Genomic DNA, 24501 nt, shown 5'->3' on the forward strand with positions numbered 1-24501 from the left:
GTTCTGAATGAGTTGATGTTGGAATTTTGGTTTGAATTTCCAGGGAAACTGGAATTTGGTTTGGAACTTGGGAAAGTCCAGGATGAGTGGAATGTGTTGATGTTGGAATGCTTTGAATAGGTTGAAAATGTGGGAATTGTGGAACTTGGAAAAATGCCGCCTTCATTTAAATGGGAACTTCCTGGAAATGTGGGAATTTGGGGAAAAGCGGGAATTTTTTGAAAATGATTAAGGAGCATGAATGTCCTGTATGAGCTGAATTGGTTGGTGTTGAGGTCAAGAAAGGTTGAATTAGTTAAAGTTTTTAATTGAGAAATTCCTGGAATTTCGGGAAAACCTGGAATTTTTATAGTTCATTAACCAACTTGGTTTTTCTCCTGAATATGAGGACTGTTTTGACAGTATAACGGTTGAAATGGGTTGAAAAATGTGAAAGGAGTAGTCGAACTTAAGGGTGGAAATAGGTTACCAAAAAACGGGAATTCCTGGAAATGTGTTAAATGTGGAAACATTATAGTTTGAATGTCCAGGATGAGTTGAATGTGGAATGGTTTGAATGGGTAGAAGAATGTGGAAGTTTGAAAAATGGTCAATTCATTTGAAATGGGGAAAATGCAAAAAAAAAAAAAAAAAAAAAAAAAGGGAACTCTGGGAAATTCGGGAATTTTTTTTTAGAATTATTGAAGTGGAGCACACAATTCCTGAACAGGCTGAATATTTTGAAGTAGGAACAATTTGAATCAGATGAAAAATGTGGGAATTGTGGAACTTTGAAGAATGTCCCATTCATTTCAATGGGATTTTCGGGAAAATTGAATGTTCTGAATGAGTTGATGTTGGAATTTTGGTTTGAATTTCCAGGGAAACTGGAATTTGGTTTGGAACTTGGGAAAGTCCAGGATGACTGGAATGTGTTGGTGTTGGAATGGTTTGAATAGGTTGAAAATGTGGGAATTGTGGAACTTGGAAAAATGTCCCACTCATTTCAATGCGAACTTCCTGGAAATGTGGGAATTTGGGGAAAAGCGGGAATTTTTTGAAAATGATTAGGAGCATGAATGTCCTGTATGAGCTGAATTGGTTGGTGTTGAGGTCAAGAAAGGTTGAATTAGTTAAAAGTTTTTAATTGAGAAATTCCTGGAATTTCGGGAAAACCTGGAATTTTTATAGTTCATTAACCAACTTGGTTTTTCTCCTGAATATGAGGACTGTTTTGACAGTATAACGGTTGAAATGGGTTGAAAAATGTGAAAGGAGTAGTCGAACTTAAGGGTGGAAATAGGTTACCAAAAAACAGGAATTCCTGGAAATTTGTTAAATGTGGAAAAATGATAGTTTGAATGTCCAGGATGAGTTGAATGTGTAATGGTTTGAATGGGTAGAAGAATGTGGGAATTGTGGAAGTTTGAAAAATGGTCAATTCATTTTAAATGGGGAAAATGCAAAAAAAAAAAAAAGAAAAAAAAAAGGGAAAAAAAAGGGAACTCTGGGAAATTCGGGAATTTTTTTTTAGAATTATTGAAGTGGAGCACACAATTCCTGAACAGGCTGAATATTTTGAAGTAGGAACGGTTTGAATCAGATGAAAAATGTGGGAATTGTGGAACTTTGAAGACTGTCCCATTCATTTCAATGGGATTTTCGGGAAAATTGAATGTTCTGAATGAGTTGGTGTTGGAATTTTGGTTTGAATTTCCAGGGAAACTGGAATTTGGTTTGGAACTTGGGAAAGTCCAGGATGAGTGGAATGTGTTGATGTTGGAATAGGTTGAAAATGTGGGAATTGTGGAACTTGGAAAAATGCCGCCTTCATTTAAATGGGAACTTCCTGGAAATGTGGGAATTTGGGAAAAAGTGGGAATTTTTTTGAAAATGATTAGGAGCATGAATGTCCTGAATGAGCTGAATTGGTTGGTGTTGGAATTGTTTGAATCGGTCAAGAAAGGTTGAATTAGTTAAAGTTTTTAGTTGAGAAATTCCTGGAATTTCGGGAAAATCTGGAATATTTATAGTTCATTAACCAACTTGGTTTTTCTCCTGAATATGAGGACTGTTTTGACAGTAGAACGGTTGAAATGGGTTGAAAAATGTGAAAGGAGTAGTCGAACTTAAGGGTGGAAATAGGTTACCAAAAAAACGGGAATTCCTGGAAATTTGTTGAATTTGGAAAAATTATAGTTTGAATGTCCAGGATGAGTTGAATGTAGGGGTGTAGGGGTTCGGTACGTACCTCGGTTTAGAGGTCACGGTTCGGTTCATTTTCGGCCGTGCCAGCAATCGGAGGGTTGCTGGTTACTGGGGTTCAATCCCCACCTTCTACCATCCAAGTTATGTCCCTTGTGTCCTTGGGCAAGACACTTCACCCCTTGCTCCTGATGGGTGCTGGTTAGTGCCTTGCATGGCAGCTCCCGCCATCAGTGTGTGAATGTGTGTGTGAATGGGTGAATGTGGAAATAGTGTCAAAGCGCTTTGAGTACCTTAAAGGTAGAAAAGCGCTATACAAGTACAACCCATTTATCATTTATCATTTACAGTAAGAAAACAACAAAATATAAATTTTTGGGTTATTTATTTGCCAAATTTGCAAAGTCTTCCACCAAAAATATTTATCTTAGTGTAATATTTGATGTGAAGTAATGGGAACCTTGGATAGGTCAATAATTCATAATAACATTGATTTTGATTCAATATTATGTTTTGAGCAAAGACAGTTTGAAAGAAAAAAAAGGAGCTTTGTTTTATTAGTCAACATTGCAACTTTTTCTGAATGACATTTAACCTTTAAGCTTTTTTATTTCACTTTTGTTATGTTTTTGTTTATTTGAATAGTATTTTTAGAATGTGCTGTGGGCCTTTAAAACATTAGCTGTGGGCTGCAAATGGCCTCCGGGGCACACTTTTGACACCCCTGCTATAGATAATAAAAAATTAAATGTGATAAATCTATGGATAAAAAGCAGAGCCTGGCGACGCATGCGCGTTTATCATAACTCTCTCTCTCTCTCTGTCTCTGCCCCTCCCTCACCAATGCTGCTGTTTGTTTTGTTTTTAACCCCTTCTTAACCCTGAACATACATTGAAAATACACGCAACCCTAACTCAAAATGCCGGACATTTGAGGCATTTAAGAAACTCCGCCCTGACAGCTCCGCAAAAGAGGACATGTCCGGTGAAAAGAGGACGTATGGTCAGTCTATCCTAGCCCGTTAGCTGCTAGCATGCCATGTGTTGTGCCTCGGTGTGCATTGTTTACACAACGTGCGTTACGCTACTTAATATGTCCGTGTGGCAACTCGTTCGGTACACCTCCGAACCGAAACCCCCGTACCGAAACAGTTCGATACAAATACACGTACCGTTACACCCCTAGTTGAATGTGTTGATTCTTCTACCCATTCAAACCATTCCACCAATGGTTTGAATGGGTAGAAGAATGTGGGAATTGTGGAAGTTTGAAAAATGGCCAATTAATTTTAAGTGGGGAAAATGCAAAAAAAAAAAAAGAAAAAAAAAAAGGAATTATGGGAAATCCGGGAATTTTTTTTAGAATTGTTGAAGTGGAGCACACAATTCCTGAACAGGCTGAATATTTTGAAGTTGGAACGGTTTGAATCAGATGACAAATGTGGGAATTGTGGAACTTTGAAAATTTTTAGGAAAACTGGGAATTTTTTGGAAAATGGTAAAAATCTTGAATGGTCTGAATGAGTTGAAATGGTTGGTGGAGAAATGTTGAAGTAGTAACATGTTGAATTGAGAAATAGTATTACAGAATTCCTGGAATTTCGGGAAAACTGGAAATTTTCCCATTTCAAAAAACAAATTTGTTTTTTGTCCTGATTAAGAGGAATGATTTGACGGTGGAACGGTTGAAATGCGTTGAAAAATGTTGAAGGAGTAGTAGCCAGAAAAAAGGGTGAAAAAAGGGTTGGGAAAAAAAGGGGAATTCCTGGAATATTTTAGAACTTGGAAAAATGATAGTTTGAATGTCCAGGATGAGTTGAATGTGGAATGGTTTGAATGGGTAAGAAGAATGTGGGAATTGTGGAAGTTTGAAAAATGGCCAATTCATTTTAAATGGGGAAAATGCAAAAAAAAAAAAGGGAACTCTGGGAAATTCGGGATTTTTTTTTTTTAGAACTATTGAAGTGAAGCACACAATTCCTGAACAGGCTGAATATTTTGAAGTAGGAACAGTTTGAATCAGATGAAAAATTTCAGGAAAACTGGGAATTTTTTTGAAAATGGTAAAAATCTTGAATGGTCTGAATGAGTTGGTGGAGAAATGTTGAAGTAGTAACATGTTAAATTGAGAAATGGTATTACAGAATTTCTGGAATTTCGGGAAAACCGGGAATTTTCCCATTTCAAAAAACAACTTTGTTTTTTGTCCTGATTAAGAGGAATGATTTGACGGTTGAAATGCGTTGAAAAATGTTGAAGGAGTAGTCGCCAGAAAAAAGGGTGAAAAAAGGGTTGGGAAAAAAAGGGGAATTCCTGGAATATTTTAGAACTTGGAAAAATGATAGTTTGAATGTCCAGGATGAGTTGAATGTGGAATGGTTTGAATGGGTAAGAAGAATGTGGGAATTGTGGAAGTTTGAAAAATGGCCAATTCATTTTAAATGGGGAAAATGCAAAAAAAAAAAGAAAAAAAAAAGAAAGAAAAAAAGGGGAACTCTGGGAAATTCGGGAATTTTTTTTTAGAATTATTGAAGTGGAGCACACAATTCCTGAACAGGCTGAATATTTTGAAGTTGGAACGGTTTGAATCAGATGAAAAATGTGGGAATTGTGGAACTTTGAAAATTTTTAGGAAAACTGGGAATTTTTTGGAAAATGGTAAAAATCTTGAATGGTCTGAATGAGTTGAAATGGTTGGTGGAGAAATGTTGAAGTAGTAACATGTTGAATTGAGAAATAGTATTACAGAATTCCTGGAATTTCGGGAAAACCGGAAATTTTCCCATTTCAAAAAACAAATTTGTTTTTTGTCCTGATTAAGAGGAATGATTTGACGGTAGAACGGTTGAAATGCGTTGAAAAATGTTGAAGGAGTAGTCGCCAGAAAAAAGGGTTGGAAAAAAAGGGGAATTCCTGGAATATTTTAGAACTTGGAAAAATGATAGTTTGAATGTCCAGGATGAGTGGAATGTGTTGAAGGTGGAATGCTTTGAATAGGTTGGAAAAATATGGAAATGGGGAAAGTTTGAAAAATGGCCAATTCATTTTGAATGGGAAAAATGTCCCAGAACTTGGAATTCTGGGAATTTTCGAAGGGAAAGCCTGCAATTCCCGAAAAGGCTGAACAGGCTGAAGTTGGAACGCTTTGAATGGGATGAAACATGTAGAAGGTAGAGTGCGCCAAAATTGGAGAAGAAGAATAAATAGATGAATGTTGGTGTAGGAAAGCATATGTGATGAACTCTACTGTACTCTACTGTACTCTACTGAAGACAAATTGTTGTGTTTCAGGAGGAGCTGCAGCGTTGGAGCCGAGCGATGGCGAGGGCCCTGCAGCCCCTGGCGGAGGAGGAGGCGGCAGCAGCAAGGTTGTCCTCAGAGACCCCCAAAGCCCTCAGTCTGCCCCCGCTCACCTCCTCCCCCGCCAAGAAAGACAAAAAGTTCAGTCGCTTTGCCAAGAAGAAATAAAAAATATCTTCAGGGGCTCGCTGACACGCCTATTTGTGTACAATCTATTGGAGCACGCTCTATGTAGGCATTTTTAATCTATAAAACATCTTGTTATATTTGCCTTTTTTTGTTGAACAATTTAAAGCTTCTTTCACACTCAACCAAAGATTGTTGGCGTTACTTTTTTTGTTTGTTTTCCTTTTAACTTTGCAATATGTGACCAACCTTTCACACACACGCTTCTTAACTGTAACACTTTCATATTATATTACTATTATATTTATGTCAAGCGTGTTAGGGCCACACTGACAAGGACTAAACAAATATTGTTACTAGAAGTGCGGCTCAGGGGTCAATTAAGCATTTCTTCAGGGCGATAATATGCAATGTAATGACACTTTTTTATTGTAGATTTTTTTTTTTTGAGAGGGGGCAAAAAAAGTTAAACAAATCAAGAAAAAATTAGTAGGAAAAAAAGTCAAAATGTATTTTTGTTGTAAAATGTTTGAAAATATTTAACTAAAAATTTTCATTTTTAAATGTAAAACTTTAACTTTAAAATTATTTAATATAAGAAAAAAACATTTTAAAAATATTAAAATGTATTAAAAAGTCGTGAATTTTTACGTTTACTTTTTAAATCTGAAAAAAATCAAGAGAAAAGTAGTATTTCTTCAGGGCAATAATATGCAATGTAATGACAAAATGAGTCGGAATTTTTATCGATTTTTTTTTTTGCGAGGGGAAAGAAAAAGTAAAATATTTTAAGAAAAAATAATTTGTAATTTAAGTTTTAGTCCCCTCCAAAATCGTTCAAATATTTTTAAAAAAAGTCTTGATTTTTTTTTTTGTAAAATGTTTGAAAATACCTAAAAATGTAAAAAAATTTAAATGCGAAACTTTTTAAAATATTAAAATGGTGTATTAAAAATGTAACAAGTCGTGAATTTTTGTTTACCGTTGCTTTTTAAATCTGAAAAAAATCAAGTAATCAAGTAAATTTAGCAGAGAAATGTAGCATTTCTTCTGGGCGATAATATGCAATGTAATGACACATTTTTATTGTAGAATTATTTTTTTTGAGAGGGAGAAAAAAAGATAAAGTCAAATAGTTCAAGAAAAAATTATTAGTAATTTAAGTTTTAGTCCCCCCCCCCAAAAAATCATTCAAACCTTGAGAAAAAAAGTCAATGTATTTTTGTTGTAAAATGTTTGAAAATATTTGACTATAAATTGTCATTTTTAAATGTAAAACTTTAACTTTAAAATGTTTTAATCTAAGAAAAAAATGTTTAAAATGTATTAAAAATTAAACAAGTCGGGAATTTTTACGTTTACTTTTTCTTCTTAAATCTGAAAAAAATCTAGTAAATTTAGCAGAGAAAAGTAGCATTTCTTCAGGGCAATAATATGCAATGTAATGACAAAATGAGTCGGAATTTTTATCGATTTTTTTTTTGTGAGGGGAAAGAAAAAGTAAAAATATTTCAAGAATTTTTTTTTTGTAATTTAAGTTTTAGTCCCCTCCAAAATCGTTCAAATATTTAAAAAAAGTCCTGATTTTTTTTTTGTAAAATGTTTGAAAATACCTAAAAATTTAAATTTTTTAAATGCAAAACTTTTTAAAATATTAAAATGATGTATTAAAAATGTAACAAGTCGTGAATTTTTGTTTACCTTTTCTTTTTAAATCTGAAAAAAAATAAAGTAAATTTAGCAGAGAAAAGTAGCATTTCTTCAGGGCGATAATATGCAATGTAATGACACATTTTTATTGTAGAATTATTTTTTTTGAGAGGGAGAAAAAAAAATAAAGTCAAATATTTCAAGAAAAAATTATTAGTAATTTAAGTTTTAGTCCCCTCCCAAAAAATCATTCAAACCTTGAGAAAAAAAGTCAAAATGTATTTTTGTTGTAAAATGTTTGAAAATATTTAACTAAAAATTTTCATTTTTAAATGTAAAACTTTAACTTTAAAATGTTTTAATATAAGAAAAAAACATTTTAAAAATATTAAAATGTATTAAAAAGTCGTGAATTTTTACGTTTACTTTTTAAATCTGAAAAACATCTAGTAAATTTAGCAGACAAAAGTAGCATTTCTTCAGGGCAATAATATGCAATGTAATGACAAAATGAGTCGGAATTTTCATCGATTTTTTTTTTGTGAGGGGAAAGAAAAAGTAAAATATTTCCAGAAAAAAGAATTTGTAATTTAAGTTTTAGTCCCCTCCAAAATCGTTCGAATATTTAAAAAAAGTCCTGATTTTGTAAAATGTTTGAAAATACCTAAAAATGTAAAAATTTTTAAATGCGTAACTTTTTAAAATATTAAAATGGTGTATTAAAAATGTAACAAGTCGTGAATTTTTGTTTACCTTTTCTTTTTAAATCAAGTACATTTATTAGAGAAAAGTAGCATTTCTTCAGAGCGATAATATGCAATGTAATGACACATTTTTATTGTAGAATTATTTTTTTTGAGAGGGAAAAAAATAAATAAAGTCAAATATTTAAAAAAAACATTATTAGTAATTTAAGTTTTAGTGCCCCCCAAAAAAATCATTCAAACCTTGAGAAAAATAGTCAATTTATTTTTGTTGTAAAATGTTTGAAAATATTTGACTATAAATTGTCATTTTTAAATGTAAAACTTTAACTTTAAAATGTTAAAGTTTAAAAATATTAAAATGTATTAAAAATTAAACAAGTCGGGAATTTTTACGTTTACTTTTTCTTCTTAAATCTGAAAAAAATCTAGTGAATTTAGCAGAGAAAAGTAGCATTTCTTCAGGGCAATAATATGCAATGTAATGACAAAATGAGTCTGGATTTTTCTAGAATTCTTTTTTGCGAGGGGAAAGAAAAAGTAAAATATTTCGTAATTTAAGTGTTAGTCCCCTCCAAAATCGTTAAAACATTTTTTTTTAAAAGTCCGAATTTTTTTTGTTGTAAAATGTTTGAAAATACCTAAAAATTAATATTTTTAAATGTAAAACTTTTTAAAATATTAAAATGGTGTATTAAAAATGTAACAAGTCGTGAATTTTTATGTTTAACTTTTCTTTTTAAATCTGAAAAAATCTAGTAAATTTAGCAGAGAAAAGTAGCAATTCTTCAGGGCGATAATATGCAATGTAATGACACATTTTTATTGTAGAATTATTTTTTTTGAGAGGGAAAAATATATAAAGTAAAGTCAAATATTTCAAGAAAAAAATATTAGTAATTTAAGTTTTAGTCCCCATCTCAAAAAATCATTCAATCATTGAGAAAGTCAAAATTAATTTTTTTGTAAAATGTTTGAAAATATTAAACTAAAAATGTTCATTTTTAAATGTAAAACTTTATCTTTAAAATGTTTTAATCTAAGAAAAAAACGTTTAAAAATTATAAAATGTATTAAAAATTAAAAAAAAACAAGTCGGGAATTTTTATGTTTACTTTTTCTTTTAAATCTGAAACAATCAAGTACATTTAGCAGAGAAAAGTAGCATTTATTCAGGGAAATAATATGCAATGTAATGACAAAATAAGTCGGAATTTTTATTATATAATTGTTTTTGCGAGGGGGAAAAAAGTAAAATATCTCAAGATAAAATCATTTGTAATTTAAGTTTTAGTTCCCCCCCAAAAAATCGTCAAACATTAAGAAAGTCAAAATTTAGTGAAATGTTTGAAAATATTTAACTAAAAATTGTACTTTTTAAATGTAAAACTTTAAATTTAAAATGATTTAATCTATGAGAAAAAAAAGTTTTAAAAATTAAAATGAAAACAAGTCGTGAATTTTTACGCTTACTCTTTCTTTTAAAATCTAAAAAAAAAAATCGTGAATTTTTACGCTTGCTTTTTATTTAAAATCTAAAAAATAATCAAGTACATTTTGCAGAGAAAAGTAGTATTTCTTCATATGCAATAATATGCAATGTAATGACAAAATAAGTCGAAATTTTTATTGTAGAATTCTTTTTTTTGCAAGGAAAAAAAAAGTAAAATAATTCGAGAAAATATAATTAGTAATTTAAGTTTTAGCGCCCCCCCATCGTTCAAACATTGAAAAAAAAAAAGTCTGAATATATTTTTGTTGTTAATTGTTTGAAAATATTTAACTAAAAATTTTAATTTTTAAATGTAAAACTTTAAATTTAAAAATGTTTTAATCTATAAGAAAAAAACGTTTATGTATTAAAAATTAAACAAGCCGAGAATTTTTATGTTTACTTTTTAAATCTGAAAAAAACAAGTAGAGACGGAATTTCCACTTAAGTCAATAATCAATGTCAAGTCATTTTATGTCATCAAAGGTGCAATAGTACAATAGTTGTAATTTGGTAAGTTTTACATCAAAGAAAAATAAAATAAAACATTAAATATTTGTTTTTTTTAGTTGAAAATGTTTAACGAAAAATGTTTTATTTTTACGAATGTTTGAATATATAGAAAAAATTTTAAAAAAATTAAAATTATATATAAAAACATTTTTTTAATGAACCTATTTTTCAAATTAGAATAAAAAAAAAAAAAAGACACAGAAATTCCATTCAAGTCACTTTTAGAATAATCAATCTACATCAAAGTTGCAGTAGTACAAGACAACGTAATATTACGATACACTTTTTTCCATAATCACAAGATTTTTTTTCATGCGATTTAAAATTCTAAGAATGTTACGAGAAATAAGTTCACGTTAATTAAGAGCGGTTTTAAAATTGTCTCACGAGAATTCATTTAGGACTTTTAGAGAAAGAATATCCGAAAATGTAATCCTTTTTAAAGAGTTTCTAAAAAAGTTACAAGATAACGAAGTGATAGATTAATTTGAAAAAAAAAAAGTCAGAATTTGACAAAGCAGGTGAAGGGAAATATTTGTGGTAATCTTATTTATTGTGATGAGAGAAAAGTCGCAAATTCTAAGAATGTTACGAGAAAAAAGTTCATAGTAAGAGTGATTATTAAGTTGTCTTTTTACAGAAAATGAGGTCTGAAAATGTCACAATTTGAAATAAGTCATTTGAATATGCAGTTATATTATAGTAGTGCTTATTGACCAAGCACCTCTTTTCGGAGAAAATGGTCATTATTACGTTATTTTTCTGCGAATAATATAGTGTTAATGTTGATGAGAAGGACAGTGCAGCATCCATCTACGTTACAAGACTCACACGAGGGTTGCTTGAGGTGGCTCAGTGTTGAATTCAGATGAGGAGGAGGACCAACCTGAGAGACACCCTTGAGGGATTACGTCTCTCAGCTAGCCAAGTAAAACCTTGATGGACCTACAAACCTTGTTTCCATATGAGTTGTGTTAGATGTAAATATAAACGGAATACAATGATTTGCAAATCATTTTCAACCCATATTCAGTTGAATATGCTACAAAGACAACATATTTGATGTTCAAACTCATAAACTTAGTCTTTTTTTTGCAAATAATCATTAACTTAGAATTTCATGGCTGCAACACGTGCCAAAGTAGTTGGGAAAGGGCATGTTCACCACTGTGTTACATGGCCTTTCCTTTTAACAACACTCAGTAAACGTTTGGGAACTGAGGAGACACATTTTTGAAGCTTCTCAGGTGGAATTCTTTCCCATTCTTGCTTGATGTACAGCTTAAGTTGTTCAACAGTCCGGGGGTCTTGCTGAAATAAGCAGGGGCGTCCATGATAACGTTTCTTGGATGGCAACATATGTTGCTCCAAAAGCTGTATGTACCTTTCAGCATTAATGGTGCCTTCACAGAACATATGTTGCTCCAAAAGCTGTATGTACCTTTCAGCATTAATGGTGCCTTCACAGATGTGTAAGTTACCCATGTCTTGGGCACTAATACACCCCCATACCATCACACATGCTGCCTTTTACACTTTGCGCCTATAACAATCCGGATGGTTCTTTTCCTCTTTGACGTCCACAGTTTCCAAAAACAATTTGAAATGTGGACTCGTCAGACCACAGAACACTTTTCCACTTTGTATCAGTCCATCTTAGATGAGCTCAGGCCCAGCGAAGCCAGACGGCGTTTCTGGGTGTTGTTGAAACGGTTTTCGCCTTGCATAGGAGAGTTTTAACTTGCACTTACAGATGTAGCGACCAACTGTAGTTACTGACAGTGGGTTTCTGAAGTGTTCCTGAGCCCATGTGGTGATATCCTTTACACACTGATGTCGCTTGTTGATGCAGTACAGCCTGAGAGATCGAAGGTCTCTGCTTACGTGCAGTGATTTCTCCAGATTCTCTGAACCCTTTGATGATATTACGGACCGTAGATGGTGAAATCCCTAAATTCCTTGCAATAGCTGCTTGAGAAATGTTTTTCTTAAACTGTTCAACAATTTGCTCACGCATATGTTGACAAAGTGGTGACCCTCGCCCCATCCTTGTTTGTGAATGACTGAGCATTTCATGGAATCTACTTTTAGTAGACACATGTAAATGTGTGTTAGTCATGTATGATGTCTTTTTGTTATTTTTTTTGTGTGTGATGTGTAATGTCTAGTGTTTAAATGTACGGCAGTGACAATGAATTTCCCCAAGGGGACCAATAAATCTAATCTAATCTAATCTTTATACCCAATCATGGCACCCACCTGTTCCCAATTTGCCTGTTCACCTCATTCCTCAACTTTATCAGTATTTATTGCCACCTTTCCCAACTTCTTTGGCACGTGTTGCTGGCATCAAATTCTAAAGTTAATGATTATTTGCCAAAAGAAAAATGTTTATCAGTTTGAACATCAAATATGTTGTCTTTGTAGCATATTCAACTGAATATGGGTTGAAAAGGATTTGCAAATCATTGTATTCCGTTTATATTTACATCTAACACAATTTCCCAACTCGTATGGAAACGGGGTTTGTTGAAGGTCCTGATTAGGAAGTCTAGTCTTCCCTACTGAGACTTGTAGAAGTGAAACAAAATGACTTTTTCCTGGTAATTTTTTCCTTTTCAGCGTGGCCCTCACAGTCCAAATGAACAAATGCAGTATTTAGCATGAAATGATTTTATTACTGATTTAACTTATGATGCTATTGTTTGATGTTGTGTCCTCTCAGAATTAAAAAGCAAAAACAAATCTGAAAAGGAAATGTGATGTTTTGAGGGACACATTTTGTTTTTATTGTTTGCTAAACATTAATCGAGCTTTCATTTCTACTTGGTACCAATCTTTTGTACTCTTTGACGTGTGAACACAGGACAACACATCTTATGTTTGTTGATGATTAAACAATAAGCAAGCATCGCTCTATGATAGCTTTATTGACCACAACCCTTTAGACAAAAGGAAACAAGATACAAAGGATAATGTTGTTTTGTTTAAACTTTGTGCAGCTTGTGAAGCTATTTACACGAATGCTAGCTGCCAACTATATTTACATTACATTGCAGCACAACGTGGGGGAGCTTCAACTTCAATGAAATATATTTAGAAGTCAACAAATAAAAAGAGAATGTTTATTCACAGCTGAATTAAATAGTAAATTATACACAATAATAATAATTACACACTGACCAATGGGAGCAGGACACATTTCATGGCCTTAATTAGGATTTGACGTTCGACAAGCGGACGTGGAGTTGTTCATTTTTGGTATCGAGGAGCAGAAGGCAAAAGGCAGTGTGATCTTTGACCTTTGCACTTAGCGTGTCCAAATGTAAGGACGTCCTAATTCATAAACACACGTAGAGTTTGGAGGCACTTTGTCATTGTATAAATGAGAAGGCGGGTGAATACCTTTGACTTGTCCAGTAACTTGTTCTCTATTCTTCCTGCAGTGTGCGTGTGTGTGTGTGTGTGTGTGCACCAGCTGTTCTTTAGTTGAGGAGCTTGGTGGCTCTCGTGTTGGCTTCATCGATGCGCAGCTTGTTCATGTCCGCCTGGAAACAAGTAAACAATTCATTACTGAATTTTTTTGTTTACAGTTCCATCAGTGAATTGTGAAATACTTCAATAATTATATTCGTCCTGAACAATGCAACGGAAGAAATTACCGACAAAAATCTACTATTTTTCCTGCTTAAATTTGAAATACTACAAGTCATTTCTGAGGTAAAACATTTTTTTTTTTTAGGAAAAACTACTAGAAACAATGTTGCAATTAAAAAAAAGGTCATAATCTTAAAATTGAACAAAAAGATACAATAAATCCTATTCTGTTGAGCAAAAAACGTATACAGTAAACTAGGGGTGTAACGGTACACAAAAATTTCGGTTCGGTTCATTTTCGGTACAGTAAGAAAACAACAAAATATACATTTTTGGGTTACCGTATTTTCCGCACTATTAGCCGCACCTAAAAACCACAAATTTACTCAAAAGCTGACAGTGCGGCTTATAACCCGGTGCGCTTTATATATGGATTAATATTAAGATTCATTTTCATAAAGTTTCGGTCTCGCAACTACGGTAAACAGCCGCCATCTTTTTTCCCCGTAGAAGAGGAAGTGCTTCTTCTTCTACGCAAGCAACCGCCAAGGTAAGCACCCGCCCCCATAGAACAGGAAGCGCTTCTTCTTCTACTGTAAGCAACCACCCGCCCGCGTAGAAGAAGAAGAAGCGCGCGGATATTACGTTTCATTTCCTTTGTGTGTTTACATCTGTAAAGACCACAAAATGGCTCCTACTAAGCGACAGGTTTCCGGTTCATGAAAAGACGCAATCTCTCCATCCGCACACGGACTACTATTTCACAGCAACTGCCTAAAGACTTTCAAGAAAAGCTGGCTACTTTCCGTGCATATTGTAAAAACAAGATAGCTGAAAAAAAGATCCGGCCAGAGAACATTATCAACATGGACGAGGTTCCACTGACTTTTGATATTCCTGTGAACCGCACTGTGGATACAACGGGAGCACGTACGGTGAATATTCGCACCACAGGGAATGAGAAGTCATCCTTCACTGTGGTTCTAGCTTGCCATGCTAATGGCCAGAAACTTCCACCCATGGTGATATTCAAAAGGAAAACCTTGCCAAAAGAGACCTTTCCAGCCGGCGTCATCATAAAAGCTAACTCGAAGGGATGGATGGATGAAGAAAAGATGAGCGAGTGGTTAAGGTAAGTTTACGCGAAGAGGCCGGGTGGCTTTTTTCACGCAGCTCCGTCCATGTTGATATACGACTCCATGCGCGCCCACATCACGCTGGTTTTTAATATATTATTAAAGTTTGACTGACCTATCTGACTGTTTTTTTGACATTCCTTTAGCGCAGTTAGATGCGGCTTATAACACGGGGCGGCTTATAGGTGGACAAAGTTTTGAAATATGCCGTTCATTGAAGGCGCGGCTTATAACCCAGGGCGCCTTATGGTGCGGAAAATACGGTACTAGAAACAATGTTGCAATTAAAAAAATGGTCATAATCTTAAAATTGAACAAAAAGATACAATAAATCCTATTTTGTTGAGCAAAAAACATATACAGTAAACTAGGGGTGTAACGGTACACAAAAATTTCGGTTCGGTTCATTTTCGGTACAGTAAGAAAACAACAAAATATACATTTTTGGGTTTTTTATTTACCAAATTTGCAAAATCTTCCACCAAAAATATTTTTCTTAGTGTAATATTTGATGTGAAGTAATGGGAACCTTGGATAGGTCAATAATTCATAATAACATTGATTTTGATTCAATATTATGTTTTGAGCAATGACAGTTTGAAAGAAAAAAGTCAACATTGCAACTTTTTTTTAAATTACATTTAACCTTTAAGCTTTTTTATTTCACTTTTGTTATGTTTTTGTTTATTTTAAATAGTATTTTTAGAATGTGCCGTGGGCCTTAGCTGTGGGCGGCAAATGGCCTTTGCGATTCAAGCAAGATATGGTAACACTTTATTTTGAAGGTGACATGAGCGTGTCATAAACATAAAAAACACTTTGAAGTAACATTAATGCTCATGATCATGTTTATGACAAGCTTGTGGGACTCTTATAGACACCTTCAAAATAAAGTGTTACCATATTTTGCTTAAGTCACAAAAAGGCATGATCAAATAATTGCCAAAGTCTTTTATTTTTCATAGGCAATTATCTTAAAGCATTAAAATCACATGATGTGATGGACTGGGATGGAGGTGATTCTGCCGTATAGTGGCCAGAGTCATGAGGATTTAGGCAGAAAAAACAATTTTGACAAAAAAATGACTTAAGGCGATCATTTTAACAGTATGACAATATTCATTTTCTCAACAAAGACATTTTCTTCTCTTCTCAAATCTCATAACTCACTTTTTTTTTTTTACTCAACATTTTTGAGTAAAAAATTCAACAATTTGTTAAATTTTTTTATATTAGCACCTTTTTAACAAAAATTAAATAAGTCGGGAATTTTTACATTTACTTTTTCTTTTTAAATCTGAAAAACATCAAGTAAATTTAGCAGAGAAAAGTAGCATTTCTTCAGGGCAATAATATGCAATGTAATGACAAAATGAGTTGCAATTTTTCTAGAATTTTATTTTTTTGCAGAAAAAGTACAATATTTCAAGAAAAAATAATTTTTAATTTAAGTTTAATCGTTCAAACCGATGGCAGTTTTTTTTGTTGTAAAATGTTTGAAAATACTTAAAAATTTACATTTTTAAAATGTAAAACTTTACATTTAAAATGTTTTAATCTATAAGAAAAAAAACTTTTTAAAATATTAAAATGGTGTAAATAAAAATGTAACAAGTCGTGAATTTTTATGTTTACTTTTTCTTTTTAAATCTGAAAAAAATCAAGTAAATTTAGCAGACAAAAGTAGCATTTATTCAGGGCAATAATATGCAATGTAATGACAAAATAAGCTGAAATTTTTATTATATAATTTTCTCAAGAAAAAATAATTTTTAATTTAAGTTTTAATCCCCTCCAAAATCGTTCAAACCGATGGCAGTTTTTTTTGTTGTAAAATGTTTGAAAATACTTAAAAATTTAAATTTTTAAATGTAAAACTTTACATTTAAAATGTTTTAATCTATAAGAAAAAAAACTTTTTAAAATATTAAAATGGTGTATTAAAAATGTAACAAGTAGTGAATTTTTATGTTTACTTTTTCTTTTTAAATCTGAAAAAAATCAAGTAAATTTAGCAGACAAAAGTAGCATTTATTCAGGGCAATAATATGCAATGTAATGACAAAATAAGCTGGAATTTTTATTATATAATTTTCTCAAGAAAAAATCATTTGTAATTTAAGTTTTAGTGGCCAGCGTCATGAGAATTTAGGCAGAAAAAACAATTCTGACAAAAGAAACGACTTAGTCGATTGTTTTAACAGTGAGACAATATTCATTTTCTCAACAAAGACATTTTTCTTCTCTTCTAAAATCTCATAACACACTTTTTTTTTTACTCAACATTTTTGAGTAAAAAATTCAACAATTTGTTACTTTTTTTTATATTAGCACCTTTTTAACAAAAATTAAATAAGTCGGGAATTATTACGTTTACTTTTTCTTTTTAAATCTGAAAAACATCAAGTAAATTTAGCAGAGAAAAGTAGCATTTCTTCAATGTAATGACAAAAGGAGTTGCAATTTTTCTAGAATTTTTTTTTTGCAGAAAAAGTACAATATTTCAAGAAATTTTTTTTTTTTAATTTAAGTTTTAGTCCCCTTCAAAATCGTTCAAACCGATGGCAGTTTTTTTTGTTGTAAAATGTTTGAAAATATTTAAAAATTTAAATTTTTAAATGTAAAACTTTACATTTAAAATGTTTTAATCTATAAGAAAAAAAACTTTTTAAAATATTAAAATGGTGTATTAAAAATGTAACAAGTAGTGAATTTTTATGTTTACTTTTTCTTTTTAAATCTGAACAAAATCAAGTAAATTTAGCAGACAAAAGTAGCATTTATTCAGGGCAATAATATGCAATGTAATGACAAAATAAGCTGGAATTTTTATTATATAATTTTCTCAAGAAAAAATAATTTGTAATTTAAGTTTTAGTGGCCAGCGTCATGAGAATTTAGGCAGAAAAAACTATTTTGACAAAAGAAATGACTTAGGCGATTGTTTTAACAGTGAGACAATATTCATTTTCTCAACAAAGACATTTTCTTCTCTTCTCAAATCTCATAACACACTTTTTTTTTTACTCAACATTTTTGAGTAAAAAATTCAACAATTTGTTAATTTTTTTTATATTAGCACCTTTTTAACAAAAATTAAATAAGTCGGGAATTTTTACGTTTACTTTTTCTTTTTAAATCTGAAAAACATCAAGTAAATTTAGCAGAGAAAAGTAGCATTTCTTCAGGGCAATAATATGCAATGTAATGACAAAATGAGTTGCAATTTTTCTAGAATTTTTTTTTTTTGCAGAAAAAGTACAATATTTCAAGAAAAAATAATTTTTAATTTAAGTTTAATCGTTCAAACCGATGGCAGTTTTTTTTGTTGTAAAATGTTTGAAAATACTTAAAAATTTAAATTTTTAAATGTAAAACTTTACATTTAAAATGTTTTAATCTATAAGAAAAAAAAACGTTTTAAAATATTAAAATGGTGTATTAAAAATGTAACAAGTAGTGAAATTTTATGTTTACTTTTTCTTTTTAAATCTGAAAAAAATCAAGTAAATTTAGCAGACAAAAGTAGCATTTATTCAGGGCAATAATATGCAATGTAATGACAAAATAAGCCGGAATTTTTAATATATAATTTTCTCAAGAAAAAATCATTTGTAATTTAAGTTTTAGTGGCCAGCGTCATGAGAATTTAGGCAGAAAAAACAATTTTGACAAAAGAAATGACTTAGGCGATCATTTTAACAGTGTGACAATATTCATTTTCTCAACAAAGACATTTTCTTATCTTCTCAAATCTCATAACACACTTTTTTTTTTTACTCAACATTTTTGAGTAAAAAATTCAACAATTTGTTACATTTTTTTATATTAGCACCTTTTTAACAAAAATTTAATAAATCTGGAATTATTACGTTTACTTTTTCTTTTTAAATCTGAAAAACATCAAGTAAATTTAGCAGAGAAAAGTAGCATTTCTTCGGGGCAATAATATGCAATGTAATGACAAAATGAGTCGCAATTTTTCTAGAATTTATTTTTTGCAGAAAAAGTACAATATTTCAAGAATTTTTTTTTTTTAATTTAAGTTTTAGTCCCCTCCAAAATCGTTCAAACCGATGGCAGTTTTTTTTGTAGTAAAATGTTTGAAAATACTTACAAATGTAAATTTTTAAATGTAAAACTTTACATTTAAAATGTTTTAATCTATAAGAAAAAAAACTTTTTAAAATATTAAAATGGTGTATTAAAAATGTAACAAGTAGTGAAATTTTATGTTTACTTTTTCTTTTTAAATCTGAAAAAAATCAAGTAAATTTAGCAGACAAAAGTAGCATTTATTCAGGGCAATAATATGCAATGTAATGACAAAATAAGCCGGAATTTTTAATATATAATTTTCTCAAGAAAAAATCATTTGTAATTTAAGTTTTAGTGGCCAGCGTCATGAGAATTTAGGCAGAAACAACAATTTTGACAAAAGAAATGACTTAGGCGATTGTTTTAACAGTGAGACAATATTCATTTTCTCAACAAAGACATTTTTCTTCTCTTCTCAAATCTCATAACACACTTTTTTTTTTTTTACTCAACATTTTTGAGTAAAAAAATTCAACAATTTGTTAATTTTTTTTATATTAGCACCTTTTTAACAAAAATTAAATAAGTCGGGAATTTTTACTTTTACTTTTTTTTTTTTATCTGAAAAACATCAAGTAAATTTAGCAGAGAAAAGTAGCATTTCTTCAGGGCAATAATATGCAATGTAATGACAAAATGAGTCGCAATTTTTCTAGAATTTTTTTTTTTGCAGAAAAAGTACAATATTTCAAGAAAAAATAATTTTTTATTTAAGTTTAATCGTTCAAACCGATGGCAGTCTTTTTTGTTGTAAAATGTTTGAAAATACTTAAAAATTTAAATTTTTAAATGTAAAACTTTACATATAAATGTTTTAATCTATAAGAAAAAAAACTTTTTAAAATATTAAAATGGTGTATTAAAAATGTAACAAGTAGTGAATTTTTATGTTTACTTTTTCTTTTTAAATCTGAAAAAAATCAAGTAAATTTAGCAGACAAAAGTAGCATTTATTCAGGGCAATAATATGCAATGTAATGACAAAATAAGCTGAAATTTTTATTATATAATTTTCTCAAGAAAAAATAATTTGTAATTTAAGTTTTAGTGGCCAGCGTCATGATAATTTAGGCAGAAAAAACAATTTTGACAAAAGAAATTACTTAGGCGATTGTTTTAACAGTGAGACAATATTCATTTTCTCAACAAAGACATTTTTCTTCTCTTCTCAAATCTCATAACACACTTTTTTTTTTTTACTCAACATTTTTGAGTAAAAAATTCAACAATTTGTTACATTTTTTTATATTAGCACCTTTTTAACAAAAATTAAATAAATCGGGAATTATTACATTTACTTTTTCTTTTTAAATCTGAAAAACATCAAGTAAATTTAGCAGAGAAAAGTAGCATTTCTTCAGGGCAATAATATGCAATGTAATGACAAAATGAGTTGCAATTTTTCTAGAATTTTTTTTTTTTGCAGAAAAAGTACAATATTTCAAGAAAAAATTATTTTTAATTTAAGTTTAATCGTTCAAACCGATGGCAGTTTTTTTTTTGTTGTAAAATGTTTGAAAATACTTAAAAATTAAAATTTTTAAAATGTAAAACTTTACATTTAAAATGTTTTAATCTATAAGAAAAAAAACTTTTTAAAATATTAAAATGGTGTATCAAAAATGTAACAAGTAGTGAATTTTTATGTTTACTTTTTCTTTTTAAATCTGAAAAAAATCAAGTAAATTTAGCAGACAAAAGTAGCATTTATTCAGGGCAATAATATGCAATGTAATGACAAAATAAGCTGGAATTTTTAATATATAATTTTCTCAAGAAAAAATCATTTGTAATTTAAGTTTTAGTGGCCAGCGTCATGAGAATTTAGGCAGAAAAAACAATTTTGACAAAAGAAATGACTTAGGTGATTGTTTTAACAGTGAGACAATATTCATTTTCTCAACAAAGACATTTTTCTTCTCTTCTCAAATCTCATAACACACTTCTTTTTTTTTTTTTTACTCAACATTTTTGAGTAAAAAATTCAACAATTTCGTTAACTTTTTTTTTTATACTAGCACCTTTTTAACAAAAACTTGACTCAAACTACAACTTTTTTCCCTTTTTCAAAAAAATACATTTAACTATTTAGTAATATTAGAATATTTACTGTAACCGGGGGGACTTTTCACCTTTTTTTTTCTCATTAATTTCTCTTAAGTTACATAATTCACACACAGTGTTAGTACTATGCCAATAGTCATCTTTTGTTACGTCCTTTTTGGGTGAAATGATCAATAAATGTTACACTTTTGGTGACGTTTTTTGTGTTTCTTAAGAAAGTAGAAAAAATGAATGATTGATGTATTTTAATGGGGTGACTATGGCGTCACATTAGTGCCAAAAATCAGAGCGCATAAAAACTGTTATCGCGCGCTGATTCTACACTTCGTGCGCACGTGCGACACCCTTTTGCGCGCGCGCGGTGCCTTTATGTGCGCGCGTGGCGCCTTTTTGCGCGCGCGTGGTGCCTTTCTGTGCGCGCGTGGTGCCTTTTTGGCACTTTGGGGGCGGGTATGCTTAGACGGCCCCTTCTTTCTGATTGGCTGTGAGCATTTTACACATGACCAATGATTCTCCAGCGTAGCAACGTTGTAGCCATCTTACCTCGGACATCTAGCCTCAATCATTACATTGATGTCAATGGTACATGTCAGAGGTGTGGACTCGAGTCACATGACTTGGACTCGAGTCAGACTCGAGTCATGAATTTGATGACTTTAGACTCGACTTGACAAAATGTAAAAAGACTTGCAACTCGACTTAGACTTTAACATCAATGACTTGTGACTTCACTTGGACTTGAGCCTTTTGAATTGACATGACTTGCTACTTTCCCCAAAACCCAAAGATGAAAAAGTTATTCGGGAGCGCTCCGTATTTTTTATTGTGTACTTGTCTATCAGCGTTGCGTGTGTCAGCTGGTGTGCGCTCAGTACAACAGCCAATCAAATTAGACCTACTTTGTTTTCATCACACAGCATTCATCCAATCAAGTTGCAGGACAACCAACGAAGAAGACATGTCCAAACCACACGCCAGTGAACAAAAAATGATACCTAAAATAATTTTGTTTGGGTATAAAAATTACGAGGTGGTCAACACAAAACGGTTTGCAGTATGCAACACATGCGGTTCGAAAATTACTGATGGAGAGGCAACAACTTCCAACTTCGTCCGGCATTTGAAGTTGCACAAAGAACGGTAAGTTTTGAATGTAAGATAACGTTTATTGGCTAAGTAACGTGACTTTTATTTGCTGTGTAGTTAAATCAGTGAGGCTGTAAACTCACTGCTAACGTTATAACGTTATTGCAAACACGGGAATCTGTTGCAGTTCACTACCTTATTCATACTTTTTGTTCAGTGATTTTCTTTAAGCAGGGTTACGTTAGTCAATATATCACACGTAACGTTAGACGGCGGTCAGCAGCACCGCGTATTTTAGCCACCTAAAAAAAGACAAAAATAGTAAAATAAAGGTCAGTTAAAATGTATACTATATTATGAATATGTGTACCGTTTTAGCTAGCTTTCTGACATACTGTTGGTTGTTTACCTCAGTGGTCCCCAACCACCGGGCCGCGGCCCGGTACTGGTCCGTGGATCGATTGGTATCGGGCCGCACAAGAAATATATTTTTTTTCTTTTCTTTTTTTAATTAAATCAACATAAAAAACACAAGATACACTTACAAGTAGTGCACCAACCCAAAACAACTCTCTCCCCCCTTTTGTTCTGGGCATTGAACATGAAGACTCTTCCTTCACTGTTCCGAGTGGCCATGAGAGTCTTGGCAGTGCCTGCCTCCAGTGCTCCAGTGGAGCGAGTTTTCAGCCATGGTGGCATCATACTACGCCCCCATCGTGCACAAATGACTGACAGACTCTTGGCTAATTTGGTCTTTTGCAAATGCAATGCAGCATAGGGCCCTGACATATAAAAAGTACAACTTTTTTGTTATGTTTACGTATATGTCATGTTTTTTCAATGTTAACACTTTTGTACAAAGAAGTACATTTGCACTTTATTTTTCAATGTGTTTGTTCTGTAAAGGAATGAGTTAATGTTTAAAATGACTGGTTAATAGTGCTATTATAAAGTGCAATGTCAGCACAATTTTCTTTCCTGCAATTTAAAATGCCTTGTTTTAATAAATAAATACAGCGTTTGAAAAGCATACACAATCTGTGTTAATATATTAGTCTGTGGTTAAAAGGACTTGAAAGGACTCGAAACTCAAAATGCAGGACTTAGGACTTGACTTGAGACTTTCCAGTCTTGACTTTGGACTTGACTCGGGGCTTGCCTGTCTTGACTCGGGACTTGACTCGGACTTGAGGGCAAAGACTTGAGACTTACTTGTGACTTGCAAAACAATGACTTGGTCCCACCTCTGGTACATGTACTAATTAAATTACCATAACTTGCTCGATTTTCGACCAATTTACAAACTGTTTGCCTTGTTACAAATCTTATTACATGTAGATATGACATAGGATGCTGTACCTGTTGAAATTACCTCTTTCGCTTTAAAAAAAAATGACTTAATTGTGCAACATAGTTGTTTAGGGTCAGTGTTAGTCAGTTCTCTGATTATTTTTAACTGTTTCAGAATACATTATTAAAAGCTATTTTTAACATTTTAAAAACAAAATTCAAAGATTATTTCATTAATTTTATTCCTGAATCAAAAGAAATTCCATAAATTAGAAAACAAATGTTCAAGAAGAAGTGAAAATATAAAATAATGTTATTGCTGGTGGACCAGTTCAGGCTGAAAGATGTGATTATGGTGTTTGTTGTCTTCTTATTTATTTGGCTCACATTTTGTATTACCCTGTATTGTGTTTATGTGGTATGAAATAACCTTCATCAGCGCGCGACATTTTTTTATCCACTTCTTCCTCCGTAAATCTTGATCCATATTGACGATGACCCGCCCTGCTATACTTCTGATTGGCTCTGAGCATTTTTCAGCGTTTTTCGCCTGACCAATCAGAAATAAGGGGCCGTCCAAGCATACCCGCCCCCAAAGTGCCAAAAAGAAACATGACAGCGCGAGGAGAGATGCCAGGAGTACACAGAGCGCGCGCAGAAAGGCACCGCGCGCGCGCAAAAAGGCACCGCGCGCGCGCAGAAAGGCACCACGTGCGCGCAAAAGGGTGTCGCGCGCGCGCGCACGAAGTGGAGAATCAGCGCGCGATAACAGTTTTTATGCGCTTGGATTTTTGGCACTAATGTGACGCCATAGGTGACGATATTATTTATTTCAATATTACGAACAAAGTGAAACAAGTCTTAATGAATTGTCTAAAAAGAAGTGTAAAGTGGTTACCTTGTCAGTGATGCGATCAATCTGAGTGTTTTGCTTGTCGATCTCAGTGCCCATGTCCATGGCCATGGTCTTCAGGTTGCCGATGATGCCGCCGACAGCGTGCAGGTTTTCCTCCATCTCGTCCTCCCGGGCGTCGTTGGTTATCCTGCGGAGGGCGTGTTGTTGTTGTTGAGTGTGCGCTCCAGACACGTGCCTTGAAAAGGCGTCAACCTCACCTCAAGGTTCAAGGTTCAAGGTTCAACTTTATTGTCCCCGCGGGGAAATTTGTCTTGGGCACAGTGCATCATTGCTTTCTTAACATACCCAGAAAAAACAGAACAAAAACACAAGCACAGACACAACCAGACAACTAACATTTAAACA

At 32.1% G+C, this 24501-nt stretch overlaps 2 protein-coding genes across 6 annotated transcripts in view; one reads left to right on the forward strand and one right to left on the reverse strand.

Annotated features, from left to right (window-relative positions):
* Positions 1-6078, forward strand: part of sptb (spectrin, beta, erythrocytic) — a 230630-nt gene extending 224552 nt beyond the window's left edge. For 3 of the 4 annotated variants that reach the window (XM_061969202.2, XM_061969200.1, XM_061969201.1), the window contains exon 37: positions 5476-6077. In XM_061969202.2, the coding sequence (XP_061825186.1) occupies positions 5476-5652 (177 nt within the window). In that variant the 3' untranslated portion in view covers positions 5653-6077. Of the gene's footprint in view, positions 1-5475 lie in introns of all 4 variants that reach the window. The other variant, XM_061969199.1, reaches the window with a different exon arrangement.
* A 6802-nt stretch (positions 6079-12880) lies between these two features.
* Positions 12881-24501, reverse strand: part of LOC133611989 (synaptosomal-associated protein 23-like) — a 61245-nt gene continuing 49624 nt past the window's right edge. For both annotated transcript variants that reach the window (XM_061969207.2, XM_061969206.1), the window contains exons 7-8: positions 24139-24283; positions 12881-13517 (exon numbers count right to left, since the gene is read on the reverse strand). In XM_061969207.2, the coding sequence (XP_061825191.1) occupies positions 13455-13517; positions 24139-24283 (208 nt within the window). In that variant the 3' untranslated portion in view covers positions 12881-13454. The remainder of the gene's footprint in view (positions 13518-24138; positions 24284-24501) is intronic.

This window comes from Nerophis lumbriciformis, linkage group LG08, assembly GCF_033978685.3.
Source record: "Nerophis lumbriciformis linkage group LG08, RoL_Nlum_v2.1, whole genome shotgun sequence".
Lineage (NCBI taxonomy): Eukaryota > Metazoa > Chordata > Actinopteri > Syngnathiformes > Syngnathidae > Nerophis > Nerophis lumbriciformis.